This window comes from Alternaria dauci, chromosome 3 (genome assembly GCF_042100115.1).
Source record: "Alternaria dauci strain A2016 chromosome 3, whole genome shotgun sequence".
NCBI classification, from domain to species: domain Eukaryota; kingdom Fungi; phylum Ascomycota; class Dothideomycetes; order Pleosporales; family Pleosporaceae; genus Alternaria; species Alternaria dauci.
In genome coordinates, this window is record NC_091274.1 from 159,329 (window position 1) to 184,036 (window position 24,708).

The window sequence follows — 24,708 nt, forward strand, 5'->3', positions numbered from 1 at the left end:
CGCGATGTTCGCTCTTCAAGTTCGTCCGGAAGGGTCTGGATGCTGCACGTTTAGGGCTACGCAGAGCTCGCACATGTACAGTCAGAACTGGCGTAAGACAGTCCGAGCCCTCCATCGTGATACCATCCGTGACTGGATGCTGTGGCGGATCCGATGTTGTGAACGAGTGGAGGTTGGATGCCGTCTCCATTTTCGTGATACGTCATGATCCACTAGAGCTCTTTTGGCCTAATTAGTCCACTTTTGATCACTGCCCCACCCTTTGTCTCAGCTTCCGAGGCTTCCGCACTTCCACACTTCCGCATCACCACCACCAGAAGAATGCCACCACTGCTCGGGTGTCATCCCAAAACCTCTGTTCCAATGCGTCGAGTTCATACGATGTCTAAAGCCAGACACCTGTCTGGTGACGGCTTGAGAACTCAACCGTCCAAGTGCGATCCGCAAGTTTGATCAGTAGCGCTGAGCTTCCTTCTGAAGCGGTTGAAAGCCGAAGTGCGGTCTACAAGAGTCATCTTGTTGCTGCACATTCTGTGTGATGATTTTACTGCGCCCGTACCGACTTAGCTGCGGTCCAGTTCAGGTTCTGCATATGCACCTCCAAGGTCTAGTTCCATCATGCCGGCTAGGTGCAGGGCTGATATGAGGCCATTCTTCAGCACAGTGCTTCTGGTGTAACAGCAAGTTAGCAGAGGCTGTGAACATAGAATATGATTGCATCCCATGAAAAACAACGCAGTAGCTAACATCGTAACAAAGGTGGCAAGGATGAGCCGATGACCATGGCGAGGATTGCCAGGCCGAGACGGCAACAAGCAGACCCAGCCCAGGGTGAAGGTTTCGAGGCAGTATCTGCGATACGTGGTACTACGGCCCTCTTGTACTCCCGCAGGCCAGAACCGGATCTTTGCGCAAACGTTCGCATAATATGTTGCACAAGCGTAGAGACAAGAGACAAGATGGCGCTGCAAACAAGCGACTCTGATAGCCAGGAGTAAAATGCAAAGGTGATAGCGCGCTGGAAGTTGAATTGGAAGAACATCTAAAGGGAGAGTGAGATACCTTTCCGTCTGCAGATGGGATGGTGCACCACGGTCTTGAACTGACAAGTACGACAATCGCGATCTACCGCAACTCACAACATCGTCCTTAGGGGCAATCGCGTTACAAACCTCACGTGTGAACATCCCACTTCCATTCCAACCCCTTCCGGTCAAAAACCTCTCTTTCTACAACACCGCACGAATTGTTACTAAACCTATAACCATAACGACCTACGATCCATCAACATTGCAACCGCCTACGTCGCACCTACTTACACGCACCCATCACCCACGAATCCCACCTCCTCCCAGGTGGCAATGAGCATCCTCTTCCTAGCCTGCATCCTAGCAATCTGCCTCCCAATCCTCAGTGTACAACTCCCTCGATTGCTCCCCCATCTCCGTACGTCAAACACCACAGCACATCACAAAGCGAGATCCAAACAAGAACACCTACTGAACCCCACTCCAGAAACCCGATCCCCGCTACACAAACGGCCACCACCCGTACGACGGCGCATACGACCGCGAAGGCCAGCCGCAACGGACGGTGCGGATAGTGGAGTCGTGTGGACGGGAGACGAGTCGGGCGAGGGGACGGGGAGCGAGGAAATCCATCGACAGCCGCCGTACACGACGTCAACGACGGGATTATTAGAGGTGGGGGGAGTGAATATAGGGAAAACGGAAGGGACAGATAAGGGGAAGGGGAGAGCGGATGCGAGGAAGCCTTGGGATCCGCCGTTTGGGAGGAGCAGGGAGAGACTGAAGAAGAAAGAGACGAGAGAGGATGGGCGGTCTATGAGCTTGTCCACGCCGCCGAAGAAGACTGGGAGGGATATGGAGGCCACGGGCATTGCGAGGAGACTGTTTCCTCCTGATGGCGAAGGCGGGTCTGCGTACGATCGCGAGCTACACGACGGGCTACTCGAATCAGATCATGAAGATACGCCTCGCCCTGCATCTACGCCTACGTCTGCACCTACAACAAAAGATCTTACATCCACCGACGGCACGCCGCCAGCGCCAACAAAGAAGAAAAGCAAGAGTAAACCAGGTGTCACATCAGCCGTTTGGATATGCGTCGGCATCTTCGCAGGCCTAATCTCCATCCTGACCTTTGCAATCCTCGTCGCCCACTGTCTAGCATGGTTCCTCGTATACAAGACCGAAGCCAGGCTCGGCGAAGCACGGCGCGGCATCATGCAAGGTGGAGAAATGAGATTATGCCTATGCGCTACATGAAGAGGAAGAAGAACAAGAAGAAAAAAGACATCCTGTCCATCCTATTCTGACCAGCACCCGCTATGAACGCTAAATAAAATAAACCATGGTTACTTTTCTTGCGCCGAGCAATGAACCGTCAATACAATACAATGCGATAAACCCTTACCCTAACAATCATGAGCCTCCCCCTTCGCAGCCGGCGCATGCCCCGTCTTCTCCAACAACTCCTGCTCCACTCGCGGCGACCTCCTCGAGCTCACCGACTTGCCCCCCTCCTCGTCCCTACTATCCATCCTGCCATCTATGCCCCCAAAATTCTGCTGACTATCACTGAACCCAGAGTTCGTTCTGCTAGCAAGCTGCATTGCATCCGCCATTGCATGCGCCGCAACGTTCGGGCGCTCGACCTGCGACGCCGTCTCCGGGTCCTCTGGCGGCTTGAACAGCGCCGCCTCGTGGTCATCAAAGTCCTGGCCTGGATTCACAGTCTGGTACTCGACCAGCTTCACAATACGATACATGCCGAACGCGAGCAGCGTGCCCATCAGCGGTCCAAACCAGTATATATAATGGTAGCCCGGGAAGTTGTGTGTAGCGACACAAGGCCCGAAACTGCGTGCTGGATTCAGACTGCCGCCGGTGAAAAACACACCCACCATTTCTGCGACGAAGAGCGCGAGGCCGATGCCGATGGGGGCGAGATACGTGGCCTTGTGCTTTTCGGCGGCGAGCATGAAGATGGTGAAGACGAGGAGGGAGGTGAGGAACATTTCGAGGAAGACGCCGCGCGCGGGTGAGACGCCGGCGCCGAGGGTGGTCGAGACGTTGAGGGGCCCAGGGATGATGGCTTGGATCACGCCCGCGGCGGCCATGCCGGCGAGCATCTGGGAGATGAAACAGAGGCATGCGCGGATGGCGGGGATGGCGCCGATGAGGTAGAGGCCGAGTGTCACCTGGGGTTGTTGTCAGCCGTCTTCCGATGTGGGTTTGCTATCAGGCTGACTTACAGCAGGATTGAATAGTCCTCCGCTGACTCGGAAGAATACCCATACGTTGACCATTAGACTGAAGCCAAAGATCAGACTGATGTACAGCAGCACACTCGTGTCCGGCGCCTGCGTGATGCTGTTGTTGTCCTGCCCAGAGGTATTCCGGTTGCTGTATGTCGCTGCCGTGTTGGCTACACTTGTTCCTCCAAACGCAAAGAATAGGAACATGAATGTGCCTGCGAACTCTGCTGCTGCGGCAACAAGTTCGTTTCGCCACCGGTTAGGCAGGAAGCCAGATCTCGTGGGATGGCCTGGCGGATCACCACCGTCTTTCGGTAACGTTTTTGGCTTGTGAGCCGCTGGGGATGCATCTTTCTTGTGTAGCGGAAGGATGTTTTTGAGCGCCATCGCGACGGCTAAGACGCACGACCGAGTGCAGTCGTCAGTGTCGATAGTAACGGTGCACAGCGAAAAGGTTGCTACGCTTGGCCAAACGACACGAATGTCAAAAGGCTACAGAACAGTAAAAGGAGAACTAAGGAATGACAGTCCCTATAGCTCACCGCTGAACTCGACGCAAAACCACCACTAGAACAGGCCGCCCTCTCGCTAGCAAACCTGACGTCTTCCATAAGCCTGCGCGCCATAAAGCCCGGCGGGGTCCTGACGCGGACTACTCTCGAGACCAGCGGTTCACCCGTCATGGCGTTATCAAGTCCAATAGGCACACCGCGCGTCCATTTCCGCGACGCTCCTCTGCGCGATGTTGGCCGCAAGCCACGATCATCATGTCCAGCCACACGGCGTGAATCCCTGCGTCGAAACCCTTATCCCCGATCATGCCAAAGCCCGCGGACGTGGATAGCGGTGCACGATGCGACGGCCGCTTTGGCGTGAGTGGCCAGAGGTTCGTGATGGAGAGGATGTGTCGTGCGGGATGCTTTCAGATCGCTGGCTAGTGACGACACTGCGCCGGTTGTGGGTTAGCGAGACGGGCTAGTGGGTATGATGTCACGAAGGGTGCATCTCGGATCTGAGATCGTTTGCTGGTCTGGTGTCCGTCTGCCGTGGTTGTGGAGACTGCACGCGTCGATGCTCGCTTGCACGAGATCTGCATATGTTCAGAGGTGGTGTTCGCTCGGTGGCTCGGCTGTGCCATGTGTAACGACGTCTCCCGCAGTTTACTCAGTCGGCGGCAAGACGAATGTATTGGAGATCTACTAAGTTTATGCACGTTGCACGGATCCTGAAGATAGCGTACTGACGCTCATACAGCGCCGCCTCCTTACTAAGACCAGCTGTTGAGCCTGGATGCTCAAAACTGGGTTAGCGGCCCAGAGGACCCTTTGTGCACTGCTCCAAGATTCCGGAACACCAACGCCATCGGCGAGAACTATTGTCGAAATCGAGGCTATCAGCGACGGATTTCCTCATAGAAGCAAGACGGTGGTTTGACAATGTTTGACTACATGGCAACACCAGTCGGTAGCGTATGGTTCCCAGCTGTTCACGATCATCGATACTGCCGCCATTTGGTAGTGACCTATGCCAAAGCTATCAGTGTCTTTCTGTTCCTTTGCGCTCTTCTGCTTGCTCATTTCTACTTCTATCTCGACCACAACATGATACACGGTAATCTCTTCTCTCGACATTATTCGCATTTGCAAGTCGTCACGCGCATCGCCCAGGTCTGGTTGTCGAATTGACACTACGCAGCTTCATTCCTTTTGCGAAAATCAACGTACCCGTACTCTCAGGCGTGAATCAATGAACGACATGTACCGCGCAAACGACTCGCCTTGCTTTTGCGACACGTCCACCACTTTAGCGCATCATCTCCGCTCTCTCTCTCCTCCCTTCTCCTCACCCAGTACCCCATTTCTCCCCACCACCTATACAACTCCTTCGCCAGAGCCAGAGCTTAGTCTCACTCTGAGCCAGACTTTCCCCCTCCCACCACCTCTACGACCCCACGCTCTTCCCTCGCTCACACCGCACCACTCGCCTCCCTGGCCTCGCATCATCCATCAACTCCTCATCCGTCCACTCTCTATCCTTGACCTCCACCGCATCCCACTCGCTCTGCTCATCAGGTTCCGGCTCTACCATTACCACCTCTTGCGTCTCAGCTTCATGGTTTAACAAAGCCGGACTTACTTGTACATCTTGCTCCACTGGACTGTCACGTCCAAAAGTTAAAAGATGCGTTGTAGACAGGGAGAGAGTATATACGTACTGCATGATCTGAGTCGTGCTTTCCATGCTGTGGATGTATGTTGATAGGAGTAGTGTGTGAGAGAAGCGGGGATAAGCAGAGGGAGCAGGATACTGACAATGTAGGAAAATTATGCTTTTACTCGGTGTGAAAGGGTAGGGGATGGTGTGCGGCCGCATAGTGAAGAACGAGTGTCGAGTCACAGCGATGCTGGTACCGTGCGTTGTATTTGGCTGTGTAGAATGAAAGGTGACGTATGCGTTGGAGACACGTCGGGTTCCTCCTCATCGCCCTCATCGGTACTCACTGATATCTGCTGGAGGTTTATTCCAACATGGACGTGACTTTATGTAACCGGCCTCAGCACCTCCTGACACCAAGTATCCATCCACATCAGCAAAAGAGCTCACAAAGACGATACAATGACACACAAACCAACTACATCACATCTCCACATCAAACATCAACCTCGACCTAACCTTAAACTCGTGTATTGAAACAAAAGAAACAAGACTTGGTGTCTTGCCCCTCGGTGGAAAGTGGTATCCTCGCTTCCAAATGCAATCATAGCCCTCTTCTCCTCTCATCCACTAACAACTAATCCGACGACTAGCTGAGCCAGACAAGACACTGATGATGGTAATGACGATGATGACGATGGCGACGACGACGGAGACGATGACGAGAAAGAAGGACAAGAAGAGATGACGGGCTTCCACAGCATGCCAGAAATAAATCCCCAACAAAGACCCAAGACTAAGGCTCCTCATCAGGAAAAATCTCCGGATCAACCACTGTCCAGGCCGCGTCGTCCTCCTGCCTAGCCGCCTCCCTCTCCTCCCTCTCCCTATCCATCCTCTCCATCAACACCCTCGCATCCTCAATCACCATCCTCAACTGCTCCCTCCGATCCACACGCGTCCCACCCGACGGAGTACCGACCCCTCCCTAAAACGTCTCCTCCTCGACGCCCTCGGCGCCCTCTCCCTCAGCCTCCGGCGGAATCTCAAACCCCTCCTCAGTCGAATACAAAATATTCTGAATCTGCTTGAGGAGGCCTTCGTCCTTCTCCAGCTCTGGATCCGCCTCCATGGCCTGCTGAATCAACAGCTCGATATCGCGGAGCTTACTGAAATAAAAGTCGCGCTCGCGCTCCAGACCCGTCACCGTCTCCTTGAGCGCATTATTCTCCTCGCGGAGCGCCGCACTCGCGGCTGCGCCGGCGCCGCCAGACGATGCGAGGGGTGTGCGGGTGCGCGGCGCAGCGGTATTAGAGGCAGCGGGGGCGCGACGCGCGGTCGAGGCCGCGGCAGAGGCGCGTGGGGCGGTGCTGGCGACGGCTTGGCCCTTGCGGCGGGCAACGGGGTCGTAGTCGTGGCCGGGGAAGTGCTGGTCCCAGTACTGTTTGACGAATTGGAGGAACTCGAGGTTGTCTTGCATTTTGCATTTTACGAGGGATTCGACGCGGATGGGCTTGTCGATTTGGTGCTTGGCGAACGTGTCTGTTGAAGGTATCAGGACATGGTCTAAGTGATGGGGGGAGGGAGAGGCGTACTCTGTAATACCTTGAAGTTCTGCAGGTATGCGTACTCGGTGTTGGCATTGAACTTGACTCGCGACATGGGCACATCGTCTGTGGTTCCCCTGTTAGTCCTCACCCGCCATACAATAGACACGACGGCTTACAGAATATGCTGTCAAAGACCTGGCACAGTGCTGCTCTGTGGCGACATGTCAGTACATGTCCTCAGTCCTCAGTCCTCATGCCCTGGACCCTGATGCCCATCTGGTCCCTGTGGCTCGGCGCGTTCTGACGTACCCGGTACCGCATTGTTCGACTTTGGTGATGTTGAGCTGGAGCAGGTTGTTCAACCACGCCACGAGTTCCTGTCTGTGTGCACCTCTAGTCAGCATATACTCTTTGCCCAACTGGTCGTGTGGACGTGTCTCTCCGTCAAGGCCTAACCAACCCCTCGGGGGCACGTTACCTTGATTCTCCCATGGCGACTATGTCTCTGTGCGGTGCTGAGGGGGTAAAAAGTTTGTTTTGGCGGTTCAGCAATGGGATAAGAGCATAGACGAGCGTGTGTCTGTGTACAGCGGTGGCGCGGGAGGCGGTGGGCGAAGACGATTGCTGTTATTTGTTGATGCGCCTGCTGCGTCGGGGAGTCGACAATTTGGGCGCCGTTGCCCCACCATCAATGTCATAGCGCTGCGTCACGTGCGGTGCTTTCAGAGTTGGTATGAGCTGTTTACACCACTATCTTCCCTTCCCCATCCTCTGTCCATCTACACCACAAACTCCTTCCCAACGACAACCTTATCCACCCTCGCAGCCTCAAATGCCCTCACTACCGCTGGAAACCACACATTCGTCATCTTGACATCCCCGCTATCATTCGGATGCACCCCGTCCCTCAAGTCCGCACTCCCACTAAACCCCGTAAACTGGTCTACAACCCAGACAGGACTCTGCGTCGTATTGAGACCCTGCGCCCACGGCACAATCGCGCGGTTCAGCTCCTGGATTTTGCTGTTGTAGTTTCCGATGCCCATGGGGATGATTTGGGCCACCTGAGATGCAAGGTAAGTATGTGTATGCTTGGTGCTCTATGACAGGTAAGGAGACGTACCATGATCTTCATCTTCGGATTCGATGTCCGCATAGTGCCAATGAGCTTGGTGAACGCAGCGATTATGTCCGTCACCGCTTTGTTCTGCTGCACAATGTCATTCGTGCCCAGGTGCATAGTCACGACGTCCGCGGGGTTCGTCTTCAGCCATCCGTCGAGCTGGTTCCTGTTCGCGATATCGATGGCGAGGAAACCTAGAGTTTGGTTCACACAGTCAGCTTGTTGCTAGAATGCACGTCGTCTCTGGCATGCTGACCGGAGTGTCCTTCATTGTCGCGGTCGTATGTCGTGTCGCGACAGTTGTTCTCTGTCCTGCCACTGCCGACAAAGTTGACATTTGCCCATTCAGTGGTCTGGAGACGCTGCCACAGTTTTGAGCGCCAGCACACGATTTCCGTTATGCTGTCGCCAAAGGGCATGTAGCGGATTGGCGTTGTGGCGTTGGTGGACTGAGCGGAGGCGGCTGCGAGGAGAGTAATAGCTGCGAGGTGCTTGAGAGATACCATTGCGGCGGTTGCGAGATTACGATGATTCGCTTGTGTTTGCGTAGCACTGTTCCTTCCGTATCATGTCTGGTGAGTTGACCAAGCCGCTCTCTTATGCTCTCCTCTTCAATGTTGTCGACAAGGGCGCGCGAAACACCATCTATCGCGCACTTTACCAGGATTTGCAGCATATGAAGGCACGCATCCCTACGCACATGCCACGACGGGGAGAAGGAGACTTCCAATGATGCGCCCGATACTCGAATGCCGTTGCGTCTTTCCGTGGTACTATGTACAAGGCTAAATGCAGCTGCCGGACGACCGCTAATCTACACGGAACACACACCCTGCAAGAGGCGTCACGAAGGCGGGGAAGAGCCTCAGAGCTTGCTTGACAATGTGCGGCATTGAGCGGAGTCAAGACATTCTGTAATATCATCGAATGGCTTAGACTTTCGGTATTGATGTCATACGACAATCGCGAGATGAAGTCATGGACAGTCGTACGGTGGGTGAAGGGGTACTGATATCGACGTCACCAACTACTCCCTACGAATAAGAAAAGCGAACAGCGGAATGCGAAGACGCCTAAACGTTCACCGGTGTAGTACTTGCTATGTACAAATGGATGCTACACCACGCGGCACCGTCAATCCACAAAACCAACCGCGCGCGCCATCTCATCCACAACACCCACCCCGAGGCGGAGCTCACAACGTCTCCGACTCTCGCCAGCACTAGATCAGCACCCTTCACACCATGCGCCAACCCCAACAGCCAGCGCCAAAACAAGACCTGACAACTTCTAAAACCAGAAATTGAACCACTTCAAAGCCTGGATATACGACGACTGCTTCGCGTACTTCTGCCTGGGGACGCTAATATTGACTCTGACCGCAAAGCCATGCGGCGCGCCCGAGTACAGCGTCTGTTCGTACGTAACATTGTTCCCCGAAAGCAGACGATCCGCATCAAACTGCTGCGTAAGATTAAACGTCGCATCGAGTTCTATAATCCTCGCTGTCAGTACTCCATTCTCCAATCCCAATCACAAGAAAGAAGGAAAAGAACCAATCAACTCACCTCCCGCCGCAATACTAATCGGATTCACAATCTCCCCAATCTCCGCATTCGACAGCACACTCGGATGCGCCGCGAACCCGTAATCCACACCTTTGCCCTCCGCAAGGAAACGAGCTACATAGCGCCCGCCAAAACAGTATCCGACGGCCCCGATAGTCTGGATCCCGAGGTCGTCGCGCAGGTACGCAATGGTGCGGTCGATGATGGGCTCGACGTTTGCGGGCTGGTGTTTTGGGAACCAGGTGGTGAGGTTCAGGGTGCCTTCGGGGAGGTCGCTGGGAATTGCGTCGCCGGCGAAGAGGTCGGGGATTATGGTTAGGTAGCCGGCGCGGGCGAAGGAGTCTGCGAGTCTGGAGGTATGGGGGATTAGTTGATGTAGATTTGTGACCTTTTTTTGGATGCGCGACATGCTTACAGCTTGTTTTGCAGCAGTGGAATGCCGAAAATGTCCGTCAGGTAGAGAATTGCGGTGCTGCTGTTTGTCTTGCTGCGGCGGTCCGGGTACGCGTGGTACATGTCAACTTTCAACATGTTAGGAGCTGCCCATAGCCATTGAATTCAGTCCTGAGATCGACTTACTTCCGTCGACATTCTTGATCTCGCCCTTGGGCCGGCCTTCATTAATCACGGACGGGAAAAGCGAAACTGGATCCTTCCACGCAGCCACAAGGCTCGATGTCGCGAGCGCGAATGCACACGCGCGAGCAAACTTGATCATCATATCGGATATGGGAGAGAATGAGATATGGGACGACCGGAGAAGGTTACGAGAGATCGATGCAAGAGGGGAAACCAGCAAACGACGGGAATGTTCCACGCTAGATATACGTCTTTATACCTCACCAGACTGAAATAACCTGCCTTCCTGATTCTCTCTTTATACTACAAGCAACCCTGGAAGTCATTCCCGCCCTCCGATTTGCGGAAAAGCCCGAACGGAACAAATGTAAAAGGACCACGACCGCGTCATCATCCTGGTACATCGCAATAGCACACAACACGTGTGAGGTACCAGTATCTAGGGTGGACAAATGTACCGCCCCGTCCGTAATTTCGAACGAGCTATCGCGACAGGATTACAAATGTCGATCTTTACTGTACCCGGAACACTCCTTTGCATTAGCGGGCTTGTTACATCTTGGCACCCCGCTCCGCCGGTGCGTTCGAGGACATTCGACTTACAAAGCCTGATGTAGGACATCATGGCCGCCGCCATATCTGCATAAAAGGACGGGATATCCGTGTTGGCGATGGTAAGTTTGCGGGGATGCTTGTCGCTTGGTCGTGCTTAGCATGTTCTGTGGCGCTTCCTTGTTGTTCGCGGCGCAATGGGAAGTCGTGGGTTCTGCCGAGCGGCGGCTTTGCGAATGAAACAGGCCGTGAACGAGAGACCAAGGACACGCTAGGACTGTTTGAATGAAGACGCAGGGCCAGGCCCAGAGCTGGTTGCGTTGCTGTCGGCGTACATGGCTAACATCAACGGAGTGCGATACGCATTCGATTCAACGTGCGCTGCAGGATTTCCATCCAGATGCATCCTACACGGCGATTGTACCAACATGGCTGATACCCGATGCCATTGTAAAAGGAAGACTGGAGCCGGTTGCAACTGACCTCTTCGCGCCATCCATGGACGGAACGGGAGGGGAGTGGATCAATCTCGTAGAGAACGGCTACAAGATCCCTGGTGCAACAAACAAGGTTCTCATCCATACTCAGGAGCATTTGCAATATGATTCTGTATTCATCAATCGTAAGTCATAAAGTCGTAGCCAACACTCTTCTATCACCTAATACATAGCCCTCGCATACCCATGTCCTTGTCCATCCCCAACCTGGGTACTCACAGCAACAACATCTTAGCCTAAAAGCTCTCCCTCTTCACCGCAAGAAACGTCAAGCTCCACAGTTGCCGAATATTACTCTCTGTCGACGTCAACGAGCCAAGCTGCGCAACCTGGAATCCATTGTTATACTGCCAGCTCCATACCTCGTGACTGAGCTGATCGCGGTTGGCATCAATAACATCCCACAAGCTATTATAAGCACGCAGCACCCTATCATAAACCTCGGCGTTGGAACAGAATTCTAGAGCAGCGCGTCAGCAACATCCATGATATAAGAACGCTTTATCAACTCACCAGGCGCCCCATCTCTCGCGCACCGCCCAAGCTGTCGCGCAAGTCCAGCGCCCATCATCGCGAGCTGCCAGCTCCAAACCACAGTCCCGTGATAATCTTTCTTCGAGAAGCCAGCCGCGAACCTTGCGTCCCCAGCATACGCCGGGTTCGCAACGAACAGACCGACATCGCTCGACAGACCGACCGGGAACGGCGCAAGAATGTGAGAAGCAGTCTGGTCGATGTATGCTGTTAGCTGCGTCTGGTTCGTCGTGTCGAGGAAGAAGTGGCGGAAACAGTCGTCTGTGTTCATGACGGGTACGACGGGCGAGCCGGCGTTGCCGTCGAGCGCAAGACCGTAGTACGTGATGTCGCTGGTGATGCTATCCGCGTTGCTTGGCACACCGAGGTTGGCGGTCGAGACGTAGTCTTGCACGAGAGACTTGGCAGTGTCTTGTGGTACGGTGACCTGGAAGAAGCGGAGCGTCTCGTCCTCCCAGATCTGTGCGTATTCATCAGCTTTCTGAGACCAGTCGGCGTGGTCTGGAAAGAAACCGGCACTGCTCAGGCTAGCGATGGCACGTAGACCTGCTGGCACAAGCGCAGTGTTGACGTTGTATGGGATACGGCCTCCTCCAAGGCCGTTGCCGGAGTCTCGCCATTCGCCAACATCTTCGCCGTCGTGCAGTCTGATGAGATTGTCCTCGACAGGACTCTGCGCAAACGGCTCAGCGATCCTCATAATCTTTTCCGCGGTGATTTGGGCCAGCTGAGAGTAAGGCAGCCCGTTGTTTTCGGCCAGGAACGATGCAGTCTTGCTGAAAAAAGCATCGGAACGTTGCTTGCCAGCGTCTGTATCGACAAAGTAGCTCTTCATGGCGACGGGAAGCATAAAGTCGGTGTCGACCATCTTGTAGTCACAGCTGGGCGCGCTGGAATCAATCCCTTTCTTTTTGTTCAGCCAAGTCGAGTAGTCGCCTAGAACTTCTTCGTGGCACACTGTGCCATCAGTGCGGTTGATCCGCTCAATGACAGATCCGATGACGGCTTCGATAGCGGCTTCGCTGAGAATAGGCTGCATCAGGAGCAGTGAGAGCATGCTGTCACGGCCAAAGTAGGTGAGGAAACGCCAGGTGCCAGCCAAGAGCTTATCCGTATATGAAAGAAACGACAGGGAGGTGGTTTGATCCGGGTTTTGCGTAATCAATCCAGAAGACGCCTCATTCAGCACTTCCTGGGGGCTAAGCTGCTTCAGCTGTGGGTAGTTGTACGAAGCTTCAAAACCATAGCTTCCCGCGCCGAACGTCAACGTCCAAGCCGCTTCGCGGTTGAGTGTGATAGCCTGAGCACCATTCAACGGCGAAAACTTTAGTGTGGTCGTCGTCACACCGTCAAACCAGGTGCGGTTGATCGACGCGCTACCATCTCCGTTGATCGCGAATCCGAAGCTGTTCTGAAAGTCTTGACTAATTCCGCCCCCTTCAGCGTAGTCGCGGATACTTCTTATGCTACCCAGGATAGGTACGGTTAGTCTGGCAGCAGCGTTGAATTTGATGGAACCGGAAATGCCAACACGGTCCGACGCAGTCAAGGGCTGCACCGACTGTCCGTTCTCGGACTCTTCGAGGCTCATGGTTAGACTGCCCTCGCCGCTCTCAGGAGCGAATCGTGCCATGGCGCCACTGTTGCCGGCGGGCCATGCAACGAGGAGGCGAGGCTTGACAACGTTGGGGTCACTGTCGGGCTGGGGACTGGTGACGATAACGTGGACGCTAGTGTGACAATCAGAATAGAAGTGGTTGTCCTGCGGACCATCTCGAAGAGACAGCCTCGTGGCTGCTTCTGTGCATGGTGAGGATAGGTCGGTGGCTGGTGGGGACGAGTTTGGTGAGCCTTGGGGGTAGGCTAGGACGCCAGCTATTAGGGCCGCTGAACCCAGCACCTTCGATACTACCATGGCGGTTCTGATCCAGTCATTAGTTGGGTATCACATACTGAGAACTAAACACTTACATTCGTTGTTGAACGAACCTCTTGTAGCTTCAAGTTGTAGTACGAGGTATGATGCACGGCGAATATGAAATGCTTCGCAGATACACACCAGGGGATAAAGTATCATGCAGAATCTTCTATTATCTCACGTACTCCAGGACGTGCTCATAAACAATAGACTTGTAGCCTTACTTCCTCTCTATTCTATGCTTCATTTATATACTTTTGCACTCCATACCGCTCTTTTTGTGACCCACACACGCAGTGCCGTCACACGACGCAAAACCCTGGACGTCATCGCGTGGACTGCCAGTACCCCAGGTCGTCTGGGGATGTGATGCTCGCTCTAGTGGCCTTGCGGGGAAGACTTTATGATCACGATGGCTACTCCGGTGTCTTGTTTGTGGGGTTGGAGAGGGTTGGTTCGTTAGTCTTTGACCCGGTGATCTAATTCGCCGAGCGCTTGCACGGATCGGGTCGAGATCTACCCCAGGTCCACATCGCCGCATCGTGCGTCATGCCCGCAAACTTCACGACGCACCTGCGTCTTCTACGGCTTCCGAAGGAACAGGAAACTGCCCTGCATGAGCAACGCATTCGAAGTGTATTATCGTTCTCCAAAACGGCTATCCAAATACCGACACTTGAGCCAGCGTCTCCTTCCCGCCGAAGCACCTCAACACATGGGCAAAACCGGCTTATCCCCGGTCGAAGCTTGTTATGCATGCCTTTGGTGGGCTGCAATACCTTGCTAGAGCTTCACGTTAGTCGGAACAAGGCGAGAGAAACTCAGGCATTTACTTCATTGCCTCGCGTGACTTGCTCCTGCAACCTCGTCATGGCCTGGGGTACAGCAACCGGGGCTGTTCAAGTAGCGCCACACGGATGGCGTAATATACAGACCCTTCCTGTTTGCGACTCGAACCTCACTCCATCGTCTTGTGACTAGTTGCGTACAGTCTAGAGCAAGTCCTGACCAGTCATGGAGAAGGTCAGCCAATCAGGGATCAACCCGGATATGAGGTTCAACATCACCAAATCTGGGGTAATTACAGGAAGTCTATGGGTAAACGTTCATTACCAAAACCTTTTTTGGACCCCACACCTTGGCATATGGTCATCAAAGGATGCTTGTAACCCGTTCAGCACCGTTTTCGCGCAATCCACCCAGGTCGTGACATCTGTCACGCCAAACTCTAGACAACTTTAGTGAATAGCACTAGAGAACTCCATCCGAAAGTTTGAGCCGCACCCGTTCACATGGGCTTGTTCAGCCCGGCTTAACGACCCAAGGCCCACGCAAACATGCGGCTCTCGAAGATTGGTACATTGTCTTTCTTGGTAACCACCACACACGCACATGGTCGAATAACGCATGTAAGAACTGCTACCGGTAACGTCTACGAAGGATGGGATCCCGCATCCTCAGACGACCTGATACCACCTCAGTCTCTTGCGGCATGGTCGGCATCGAATCTAGGCAAGATTCATGCTCCGTCGTGCTGGTTCTAAACGTTTAACGCTGCCTAGGCAACATATACATCCCACCCTCTCAATTCAACACCTCAAACATCGCATGCCATTACAACGCCCTACCCGGCGCTCTCCACATCCCCGTAACAGCCGGCGAGGAACTAAGACTGCAGTGGAATGAATGGCCAAATTCGCACGTCGGACCGGTGATGACGTATCTCGCAGAATGCCAGGGCAGCTGTGCGGACGCAAAGAAAGACGATCTGCAGTGGGTGAAGATTGATGAGCTGGGATGGCTCAATAGTACAGGCTGGGACGTGATAGATCTAGGTGGAACATGGGCGATGAATGTACTCATTGCGAATGGTTTTTCGTGGGTGGTCAAGATACCGGAGGTACTGGATGAAGGCAACTACGTGTTGAGGCATGAAATTATCGCGCTTCACGTTGCGGAACAGGAGGACGGAGCGCAGGCATATCCGCATTGTGTGAATCTCCAGGTTATGCGAGGGGTGAGTGGAGAGGGGAAGAGGTTGGAAGGTGGTGTGAAGGGGAAAGAGTTATATGGAAGCAGGGATGAGGGTATACTGGTGGATGTCCATGGGAAGATAAGAGGATATAAGATTCCTGGGCCAAAGGTATGTGAGTATGCGACGCCGATCAAGCAAGCTAATCAATGAGGTGTTGCTGGATGAATAAATCACTCCCAATGCTGGTGTTGGTATATCTCATCTTCATACCCATCAACTATATCGACCCTGGTACCGATGATGCGACATATCATCGACGAGCTACCACCGTGTGGAACCTCAACACACTAGCCCAAGTCCACTCGTCCTTAACAACCACCCTGTCTTCTTGAGCCTGCTACTCAACCTCGGCAAGGAAGTTCTTCACTCCCTTTGTAGGCTTGAACTTCTTGTGACTCTTCAGTGCGACCCTCAACGCCTTTCCGATCACTGTTACTTTTCCATACTTGCTTCGCTGCGCCTTCGTCCATCCTGCATCATTGATCAAGCGCGGATTAGCACCCGCCTCTAGTAGCGGCAGAATGCTATTTGCATAATCAAAATACATTCCGAATTGAAGTGGTCGTGCCAAACCGGCTAGATACTTCGGTCCGTTTGGGTCCGCCCCTAGTTCGAGGAGCTTTTTGACGATGCATCTCCTGTGTTGTGGCTTTGCGAACTGGATTGCAGTCATGAGGGGGTAGGTAGAGCTGTAAGGGCCGTTCGTCGACTGGTAGACTTGGTTGACTGATAAACGCGCTGGACTGGTCGGAACTGAAGTGAAGAAGAGTTCGAGAAGGGAGACCTTTGAGAGGCGACAGGCCGTTTCGAAGGCCTTGTAGGATGTGGATATCCCCGCTTGATTTGGAAAGCGAATCAGGAGACAAAGCATATATTTTCGACCATATGTAACAGCTTTGTTGAGCCAATCTGCCATGCAAGCCTCTCTTGGGAGACCAAAGGCGTCAACGTACTTCTCGAGTAAGTAAGCAAACATGTCCCGGCGCTGCAGCTCGATACAGGTACAAATAGCTTGACGGAAAGACAAGTGCTCAGCTTCGGGACTAAATTAGGAGGGAAGAAGTTAGTGTGTGACTCACATGCACTTGTTACTGCAGAACTTACCGACGGTCTTGATCGAGATTGATGATTGTCTCATTCTGGTCTGTGATGGCCTGTTGTGCGATAGCTTTGACGATATCGAAGTTTTTTGCATACAGTGCAACATCTAGCGGATATCCAAAGGCTGGTGACTTTGTCCATAGCGAGTTCCTACTCCTGGCGGCCGTTGCTCTCAGGGCTTCAATATTACCCGTAACAGCAGCTGCAGCGATCAAATTAACTTTGTCACTCGCTACTATCACATTCAGGTGGTTGATATGTAACTTGGTCACATCGGTCAAGACAACCTTGAGCGCGTCGTAGTAGTTGCGGACAAACAATCTGCACAGTGTCCTTCGTAGCGTTGAGGCTGCCTCATCGCCAGTGATCCACGGCTCCATCGCCCGCATGACGTCGCGGATAAATTCGGGAACATGGGCGCGGACGAAGCCATTCAGCTTTATGCTACGCGTGTAGAGGAAGTCGGCCAGCTTATGTTTGAGGATCTCGCGCCCGGCACGTGTCTTGTTGTATGCGTAGAGAGATGGAGTAGCAAGAACTTCGTAGGTGATGTAGGATTTGAAAGCTTCTGATGTTGGGTAGGTCAGTGCAGTGTTCTTGTATAGACACGGCCATCATCGTAAAAGGTAGACCCCACATATGTGTCTATCCCCTCTGAAATCGGTCGTATAGACACGGAATGGAGTGGTACTTACTGCTTGTTCCTCGAACCTTCCAAGCTGCCATCAGGCCGTGCTTCTTGACAAGAACGCCCACAATGCGCTGGAATACCTCTGGCGGGAGGTCGAGTAGCTTCATGTTCGTTGTCAGTGACATGGTTATGATGTTGGAATAGAAGTCACGAAGGTCAGAGGTTGGGAGAGGGCTTCGTGCTATATAGTCGAGCAGACTCGTTGCCGAGACTGTTGATTAAGTAAAGGTAAGCTAGAGAGTTCTTTTACTTGCAAGTTCTCTCATTTGAGCAAACTTTTCGAAGGTGAGTTAGAGATCATCCGAGTAAGGTAATATCGATAATCGAGGGATCGTCACAGTGACTGAGAATGGAGAGGTGAGAGACCAAAGCACAACCCGATTATCACCGCCATACAGCAGGCCTCCGCCAGGAGACTCAAAAACGACTATACATACTCGTGGAGAGATAAGAGGGGGAAGAGTGCCCGGAGCTGTATTTGGTGAGAATCATAGACATGGACACATATATGAATACATATATGATCATTAACAATTGTGGCGATGGCGGGTAATCACAATGAGTCGAGAAACTTGATCTGGCCAACCGTCGAGTACTTTGAAGATGTAGAATTACCTATAGTATAAACGAATTCTACCTCATACAATTCTCCCGACAACTTTCTCTAACAAACTTCTCGAATATAGCTCGAGTATCCTCAACCCCAATAGGTCAAGACTCGAAACCGCCATGTCTAACAATCATGAGCGCCTCCGAATCGCCTATAACAGACGGCAACAGCAGGCTAGGCGAAAGAATCACTTCCCCGCCAGGCTACAGTCCCAAGTAAACCCTCCATTGTGGCGCAGAACCGGTCCGTGCCACAGAACACCTGTGCACAGACGCGCCATCGACGTTCGACTGTACCTAGTATCCCGACCCGAACAGCAAGCGCCTTCAGTTGCACCGATGCACCGCCAGACAATCCTCCTCACCACCCCCCGCACCACGCTGCGCCAATCCAGGAAGATACACCTCCGCGTTCTGCACCTTCCTCACCCCACGGATCAGATATGGCGTGAAACGTGCGCGCGTATCTACCAAGTATGGGTTTGCAAAGAACCATCCGTAACCAAGAAGGCCAACATCCGCGCCCCATAGCAAGAGCAAGATAAACACGTCCTCCTTGTTCGCCTCCAGAGCCCGGTACAGAGGAAGATCGGAACGCAGACATTTCGCAATACCATTTGCATCCGCGCCCATGGTGAGAAGCACTTCCACGGACCGCCAGGTACCAGCGCCGATTGCTAGGGACAGCGGAGTCTCCGTGCGCGAGAGGTGTGCACCCTTGGCGACGGGGAAGACCGTGTTCACGGTGAGAATACGCTTGTCGAAGAAGCGGCGGATGTACGGCGCGTAAGCGTACCTGCAGGCCGTCTCAAAGGGGCGGATGTGTTTGCGCATGTTGTCGTTTCCGGGAAGAGTCGTGAGGTGCGAGTAGACGCTGGCGTCTGGGTATACGGCTGCGTCCACGAGCCAGCTGCGGAGCGAGAGATGGAAGGTGGCAGGGAAGCGAAGACGGTACTGGTCGACCAGGAACAAGAACATGTCCGTGTGCTGTCGGATCAACGAGATCTTGATGGCGGATATGAGCGCTGTCCTGTACTCTGGTTCCAGGTCGGACTGGTAGTTGTATTCGAGGTCTGCCAGGAGGGCGTGGACGACCTGTGTGTGATTGCCGCCTGCGGCTGCGGCGAGCGGATATCCAAAAGGGTGTGAATGGTACCAGAGGTACTCTGTGCCGTAGAAGCTGCTCAAAGCATGAACCATATCAAGGCGACCGATAGCCGCCACCACCGCTATTTGGTCTACGACCCCGCTACCAGATACGAAATCGAACTTCGGGAGGTCGGGATGAACAGAGAGGCTTGCTGGCTTCGATGTGGTGAGGAAGTATGCATTCGAGCACGCAACAGCTAGCTAGTTGGCCAGCATGCGCGCATAGAGGTACTCGTCGTCGCCATTCACCAACACTTTCATGAAGCGGAGCAGCTCCAGACAGTTCTTGAGGAAGGTTGGCAGGAAGCCCTGTGCGCCGCGGAGTTTGTTGATGTTCATCACTCGATGGATAAGATGGTCTGCAAGCTTGTTCTTGAGGAGAGTACGGGCGCTCGTCTTGCCCTCGCGGTTGAAGGAACGAACCGGCATTGTCGCGAAGACCTCATAGTCGAGGTGGCGCTTGAAGGTCTCTGGGTAGACGGGATTAGTTCACACTCTCTCGTATGTCTCACACTTGCGTCGTCTGGAGACTCAACGCTGTGTCGGGGATGTGCATACGAGCTGCACCACAAGAGGACTTACTGCAAGTCTGGCGTTGCATCGACGCTTCACGGACGTTGTCCTCGTCGACGCAGAAGCGGATCACATTGGCGAGAATCTCTGCCGGGAGGTCGAGAAGTTCCATGCTGATTATCGTCGTCGTCGAATGCGGGCGTATGGGTATGTCGATGAGCAGCGTCGTATTCCTAAGCCTTCACGATATTTATATCTGGTGGGGTGCTCTCCAAAAGTAGCGATAGCGGCAAGGCATACACATCTTTTGGAGTTTCACTACTTTGACCTCCTCAAGATGTGCGCTCGACCAATAGCAATGCCCCAGACCCTCTCGCCGCGAAGCTTTGGTCAACAGTATTAGCTAAGGCAGTAGCTACGAACGTACCAGTTGCGGCCGCGAGCAGTATCCGGGGTTCTAGCTCTTGATACAAAGGCAGCACGTCGATAGGCGCTGCCTGAATCTCCGACAACGCAGTGCACGGTCTTGGAGTATTGCACGGAAAGGCGTCATAGCAAGGCACTGAGTGCTGTGCTAAGCAGTGCATGGGGATTGTGACGTGTAAGAAGTGGAAAGAGAATGAAGATGACGAGAGTGCGAGAGCGCGATATCGCTGCATTGTGGGACTGGCGGAGGCGAAGAGTCAAAGTCAAATATGGGTGTAAGATCTGGAGATGATCTTGAGCGATAATGCTCTAGGGGTGCTCGTCTTCGATATATCTCCTGGAGACCCAGTCCATGCTCATACTCAGTGTCGGGTTATCCGGAGGTCAGATGGTGTATATGTATATGTCGCGGCATGACTCTAGGACGGACTGCCGGAAAAAAAGATTTCTTGCGTACACAGCCTTCGATGCGAAACTTGAACACGACCCCGCCAGGAGAGTGTCTAGATAGCAAACCGAGCAAACCTATGCGCGATGGAACCCGAAGAAAGAAAATGCAGATGTCAAGCAGGTAAGGAGACGCGTCATGACAGCTTCGTGAGAGAACTTTGGAAGATTGACTGCTGCGAAAGAGAGAGAGAGTGATGTCGTAGAAAAGAGGTGTTGAGACAAGGTGTGAAGCTGCTTGTTGCTCAGTCGCATCCTTCTCAGAGGTTTCGTGCGAGGTCGAGCAAAAGATCACCATGAGTGTGGTACTGCTCGCTGGTATTACCTGACTGTATAGGTACGGTGTGAGTCATGGAAGTCGAGAGCGGCCTGTCTGCTGTGTATGAAAAGGACCGTATGAGTGATGCATGATGCCAGGACCAGCAACCGACCGTTGAAGAGTTGTACGCGAAATCAGGGTGCTGGGTCAGATGTGGCCGTCCGCTGCCGACGGAGAAGCTGGCGATAGAGTCATGGTGTTGAGTCCCCCGGGCAAACCTCCATCGCCTAGGTGACGCACGTGGCGCTAGCGTGCCGCGGCTGCATCCAACGACGTCAAGTGTACCGGGACCCTGGATCATGCGCGCAAGTCGTCTTTTCTTTTTGCGCCCAGCACGTCTTTGCCAATAAACCTCCCAGAAATCCAAAATTACAAGCATCGCATCTCACGCGCATACACGTAGCTTGCACCGCTAACAGTTGCGCTACCGTCGCGAGTAAAGTGCACGCGACCGCGCCAGGCACCGGCCAAACACAAGACGGCCGTCCTGCCGCCGACCTCAGCGACACCACCCACTGCTTACTCTCCGCACCAATCCACCACATACACCGCAATCATGGCGCCGTTGAAGATTTCAATACCGACTGCGCAAAATCAGACGCCCGAAAACGGAAAGCCGTACACGACATACACCATCAAGATCGAACACCCCTTCCCACGCGCCGCAACCAGCGTGCAGAAACGCTACTCGGATTTCACCTCCCTCGACTCAGCGTTACGCTCAGAAACGGGTTCCGCGCCGCCTGCGCCTCTCCCACCCAAGTCCTGGCTCGGCGGCTTCCTAGGCATCGGCAACACCGCCAGCTCACCAGACGCCATCGAGAAGCGGCGCGCAGGTCTAGAAGCCTACCTGCGCGCGATAGAAAGCAGTGAAGACGGCCGCTGGCGCGTTTCCAAAGCATATAAATCGTTTCTGGACCTCGCCGGCGATCAGAATGGCAGTAATGGGAAGAAGACGACGGGATTCCCTGGCTCGCAGTTTGGCAAAGACAGAGTGCGCGATTCGTCAGATTGGCTGGATAAACACGCAGAACTCAAGTCGAACCTACAAGATGCGCGCAGATGGCTGACGAAACGCGAACAAGCCACCGCCGCGACCGCGCAACACGAAGCAGCCGCGAACGCAAAGAAGAGCCTGGTTAGAGCATCCACGCTCATCTCTGCGCTGGACGAGGGTCTGAGTCGGCTCGGTGGCGCGAACAATAACAAAAAAGGCGTCTCAGACGACTGGTCCGGCGAGAAACTAGGCGACGGCGAGATCCGCAGACGCAAAGACATGATCAGCGGTCTGCGCAAAGAACGCGACGGCCTAGACTCTGTCCTCAACAGCATGGCCGTCAAAGCCGCGATATCAGGATCGGGCGCAGCATCACACAACGCACCGTCTACCTCCTCGGCCGCCGTCACCGAGAGCCAGAAAGCGGGGTTATTCAAGGGCGCGGCATCAGCATCTACAAAAACAACATCGTCGAGTAGTCGCAGGGTCCTGGGTGCGCCGGTACAAGAAACGGATAAGACAAGGGAGTTGGATAACGAGGGTGTGTTGCAGCTGCAGAAGCAGATTATTGCGGAGCAGGATGAGGATTTGGTGGATTTGACGACCGTGGTGCGCCGCATGAAGGAGATGGGGGTTATGATTAATACCGAGATTGTGGAGCAGAATGCTATGCTGGGCTTGTTTGAGGAGGATGTCGAGAGGGTGGATGGCAAGATTAAGATTGCGAAGAAGAGGATGGATAAGATTCGTTGATGGGGGGTTGGGTCACGCGTGGGTGAGGAGAGGGAGGTGCGTCCCGCGCTTGTAATATATGGTATTGGAGTATGGGGTATTGGTATTGGGCGGGTATTTGGTTAGTTTGGAAAGGATAGGATAATACGATTTGATACCCCGTTGAACAAGATAGTATGGTGTCTGGATGGGAATGGTATCTTGAATGTGCGTCCGCGTACGTGTCTATACAGCGCATTACAAATCAACTAGCTACTACCCAAATGCAAGTAAAACGATTGCACCCCTCGCCATCCTCCAACGAACCCAATACCTCAAACATCCACCAATCAGTGCTCCAATCAACTCGTTCTACGACTCTTCGCGTTATCCCCTCCCTCGCTCCCTCCTCTTTTCCTTTTCTGGCCCGCCGGTCGCCGATCTTCATCATCCCCAGCATTCCCACTCGTACCCTCAACCCTCATAACCGAATCCCTCCGCCCTCCCTCATCCCGGTCACAGTCCCGATGCGAAGCCCCAAGACCCTGCGTCTGTAATCGCACTCCCAGCCGTTCAATCACCGCGGCATCATACTCTGACCTCTTGAGATTCGTCTGCACCGGTTCAATCAACAGCGGATGTGGTAACGTGCGCGGACCGAAACTCATGGCTCCCAGTTGCGCTCGCCAGAGCTGGTTCATGTACTTGGCTTTTCTGGATTCGATATCGTGCTCAGTCATAATTTTGAGCAAGGGACCAAGTGGTGGAAGGGTGGGTGGTGCCATTTGACCGGAACCCATAGTATCTGATCTGATTGCCGTCGGGTGGAATAACTGTTCGTGCTTGCGTTTTAGAAAAGCGAGTTCGTTCCCACTCGCGTGTTCTGGTAAAGAACGGAGCGATGGGAGGGTGAGCGGTGGCTTTTGAACAGGACGTATAGTCCCTGGTTTGAGTATGGCCAGCTGGGAAAGCTGTTCGTGCTTGCTCTTTATGGAAGGGAGCTTGTTGTCTTTCGTAATATTTAATAAAGGTTTAGTTGGTGGAAGAGTGTGCGGTAGACTTTGACCGGAACCTAAAGCCTCTGATCTGATAACAGTCGGCTGGGACAACTGTGCGTGCTTGCGTTTTGTAGACGCAAGCTCGTTTTCTTTCGCAATTTTTAGTAAAGGTTTGGTTGGTGGAAGAGGATGGGGTGCCCTTCGAACGACACCCATAGTCCCTGGTCTGACTCCCGCCGGTCGGGATAGCTGTGCATGCTTGCGTTTCATCTCCGCCAGATGGAATGCATTTTGAGTCTTTGACAAGACTCTTGTTCGGGATAAGCGAGCCGCTTTAGGATTTGGTTTCGCTGCAGGGACCGGAGCGGCTCGAGGAACAGAATTCGCTATAGGAACCGGGGCGGGTTGAGCATTTGGATTCGCTCCTGGAACTGGAGCAGGTTGAGCTCTAGCAATCGCTACACGCCGCAACTCTTCTTCCATGGGTCGAATATAATCAAGCTCAATATCACTCGGCGCCGGCGGTAAAAGATGATACGGTACCTGATAGTCAAATCCCATTGGAACGGGACCCATAGGTCCTGGTCCAAATCCCGCTGATGGAATAGAAACAGGCCAAGTATTAGTATCCGCCGCAGGACCCGCTGCATACTGACCCGCAGCCTTCTCCTTAGCAATCAACGCCGCCAGTACATCCGGCATTGGCAACGGCTTCATCCCCGCATTCGCCAACTCAGACCTCACATACTTCCTTATCAAACCCACCGCCACATCCGTATGCACACCCGCACAGTTCGGCGGCAGCGTCACCAGCGGCGACACCACCTGCCCGAACACAGTGACCCAGAGTCCCATGCCAGGATCGACAATCGATCCCGGGAAAGACAGAGGCGCATATCGATTCCGGAGCCTGGAATCCAGTGGCGGGGGAGGAGCGAGAAGCGGGAACTGTGCGGG

The 24,708-nt window shown here is 53.6% G+C and overlaps 8 protein-coding genes across 8 annotated transcripts; 1 reads left to right on the forward strand and 7 right to left on the reverse strand.

The window, feature by feature from the left end:
* Window positions 1–2,384: 2,384 nt before the first annotated feature.
* ACET3X_003730 (uncharacterized protein) lies at window positions 2,385–4,787 on the reverse strand. The gene is made up of 2 exons (XM_069450204.1): window positions 3,278–4,787; window positions 2,385–3,223 (listed from the first exon to the last, which is right to left on the reverse strand). The coding sequence occupies exons 1-2, from the start codon at window positions 3,665–3,667 to the stop codon at window positions 2,438–2,440; spliced, it is 1,176 nt and encodes a 391-aa protein (XP_069307708.1). The 5' UTR covers window positions 3,668–4,787; the 3' UTR covers window positions 2,385–2,437.
* Window positions 4,788–5,961: 1,174 nt separating this feature from the next.
* Window positions 5,962–7,629, reverse strand: ACET3X_003731 (uncharacterized protein). Its single transcript, XM_069450215.1, has 5 exons — window positions 7,463–7,629; window positions 7,294–7,365; window positions 7,161–7,195; window positions 7,030–7,107; window positions 5,962–6,976 (listed from the first exon to the last, which is right to left on the reverse strand). The coding sequence occupies exons 1-5, from the start codon at window positions 7,474–7,476 to the stop codon at window positions 6,423–6,425; spliced, it is 753 nt and encodes a 250-aa protein (XP_069307709.1). The 5' UTR covers window positions 7,477–7,629; the 3' UTR covers window positions 5,962–6,422.
* Window positions 7,630–7,763: 134 nt separating this feature from the next.
* On the reverse strand, window positions 7,764–8,613 carry ACET3X_003732 (uncharacterized protein; the record flags this gene model as incomplete). The annotated part of the gene is made up of 3 exons (XM_069450226.1): window positions 7,764–8,048; window positions 8,108–8,301; window positions 8,364–8,613. The coding sequence occupies 3 exons, from the start codon at window positions 8,611–8,613 to the stop codon at window positions 7,764–7,766; spliced, it is 729 nt and encodes a 242-aa protein (XP_069307710.1).
* Window positions 8,614–9,191: 578 nt separating this feature from the next.
* ACET3X_003733 (uncharacterized protein) lies at window positions 9,192–10,496 on the reverse strand. Its single transcript, XM_069450237.1, has 4 exons — window positions 10,255–10,496; window positions 10,091–10,196; window positions 9,676–10,025; window positions 9,192–9,600 (listed from the first exon to the last, which is right to left on the reverse strand). Exons 1-4 carry the CDS (start codon window positions 10,394–10,396, stop codon window positions 9,398–9,400), a joined length of 801 nt encoding a protein of 266 aa, XP_069307711.1. The 5' UTR covers window positions 10,397–10,496; the 3' UTR covers window positions 9,192–9,397.
* A 1,267-nt stretch (window positions 10,497–11,763) lies between these two features.
* Window positions 11,764–13,752, reverse strand: ACET3X_003734 (uncharacterized protein; the record flags this gene model as incomplete). Its single annotated transcript, XM_069450248.1, has 1 exon — window positions 11,764–13,752. One exon carries the CDS (start codon window positions 13,750–13,752, stop codon window positions 11,764–11,766), a length of 1,989 nt encoding a protein of 662 aa, XP_069307712.1.
* A 2,375-nt stretch (window positions 13,753–16,127) lies between these two features.
* On the reverse strand, window positions 16,128–17,707 carry ACET3X_003735 (uncharacterized protein; the record flags this gene model as incomplete). The annotated part of the gene is made up of 3 exons (XM_069450260.1): window positions 16,128–16,833; window positions 16,895–17,459; window positions 17,587–17,707. The coding sequence occupies 3 exons, from the start codon at window positions 17,705–17,707 to the stop codon at window positions 16,128–16,130; spliced, it is 1,392 nt and encodes a 463-aa protein (XP_069307713.1).
* An 811-nt stretch (window positions 17,708–18,518) lies between these two features.
* Window positions 18,519–20,025, reverse strand: ACET3X_003736 (uncharacterized protein; the record flags this gene model as incomplete). Its single annotated transcript, XM_069450271.1, has 3 exons — window positions 18,519–19,541; window positions 19,590–19,810; window positions 19,923–20,025. 3 exons carry the CDS (start codon window positions 20,023–20,025, stop codon window positions 18,519–18,521), a joined length of 1,347 nt encoding a protein of 448 aa, XP_069307714.1.
* A 1,576-nt stretch (window positions 20,026–21,601) lies between these two features.
* ACET3X_003737 (uncharacterized protein) lies at window positions 21,602–22,795 on the forward strand (the record flags this gene model as incomplete). The annotated part of the gene is made up of 1 exon (XM_069450282.1): window positions 21,602–22,795. The coding sequence occupies one exon, from the start codon at window positions 21,602–21,604 to the stop codon at window positions 22,793–22,795; it is 1,194 nt and encodes a 397-aa protein (XP_069307715.1).
* Window positions 22,796–24,708: the final 1,913 nt, after the last annotated feature.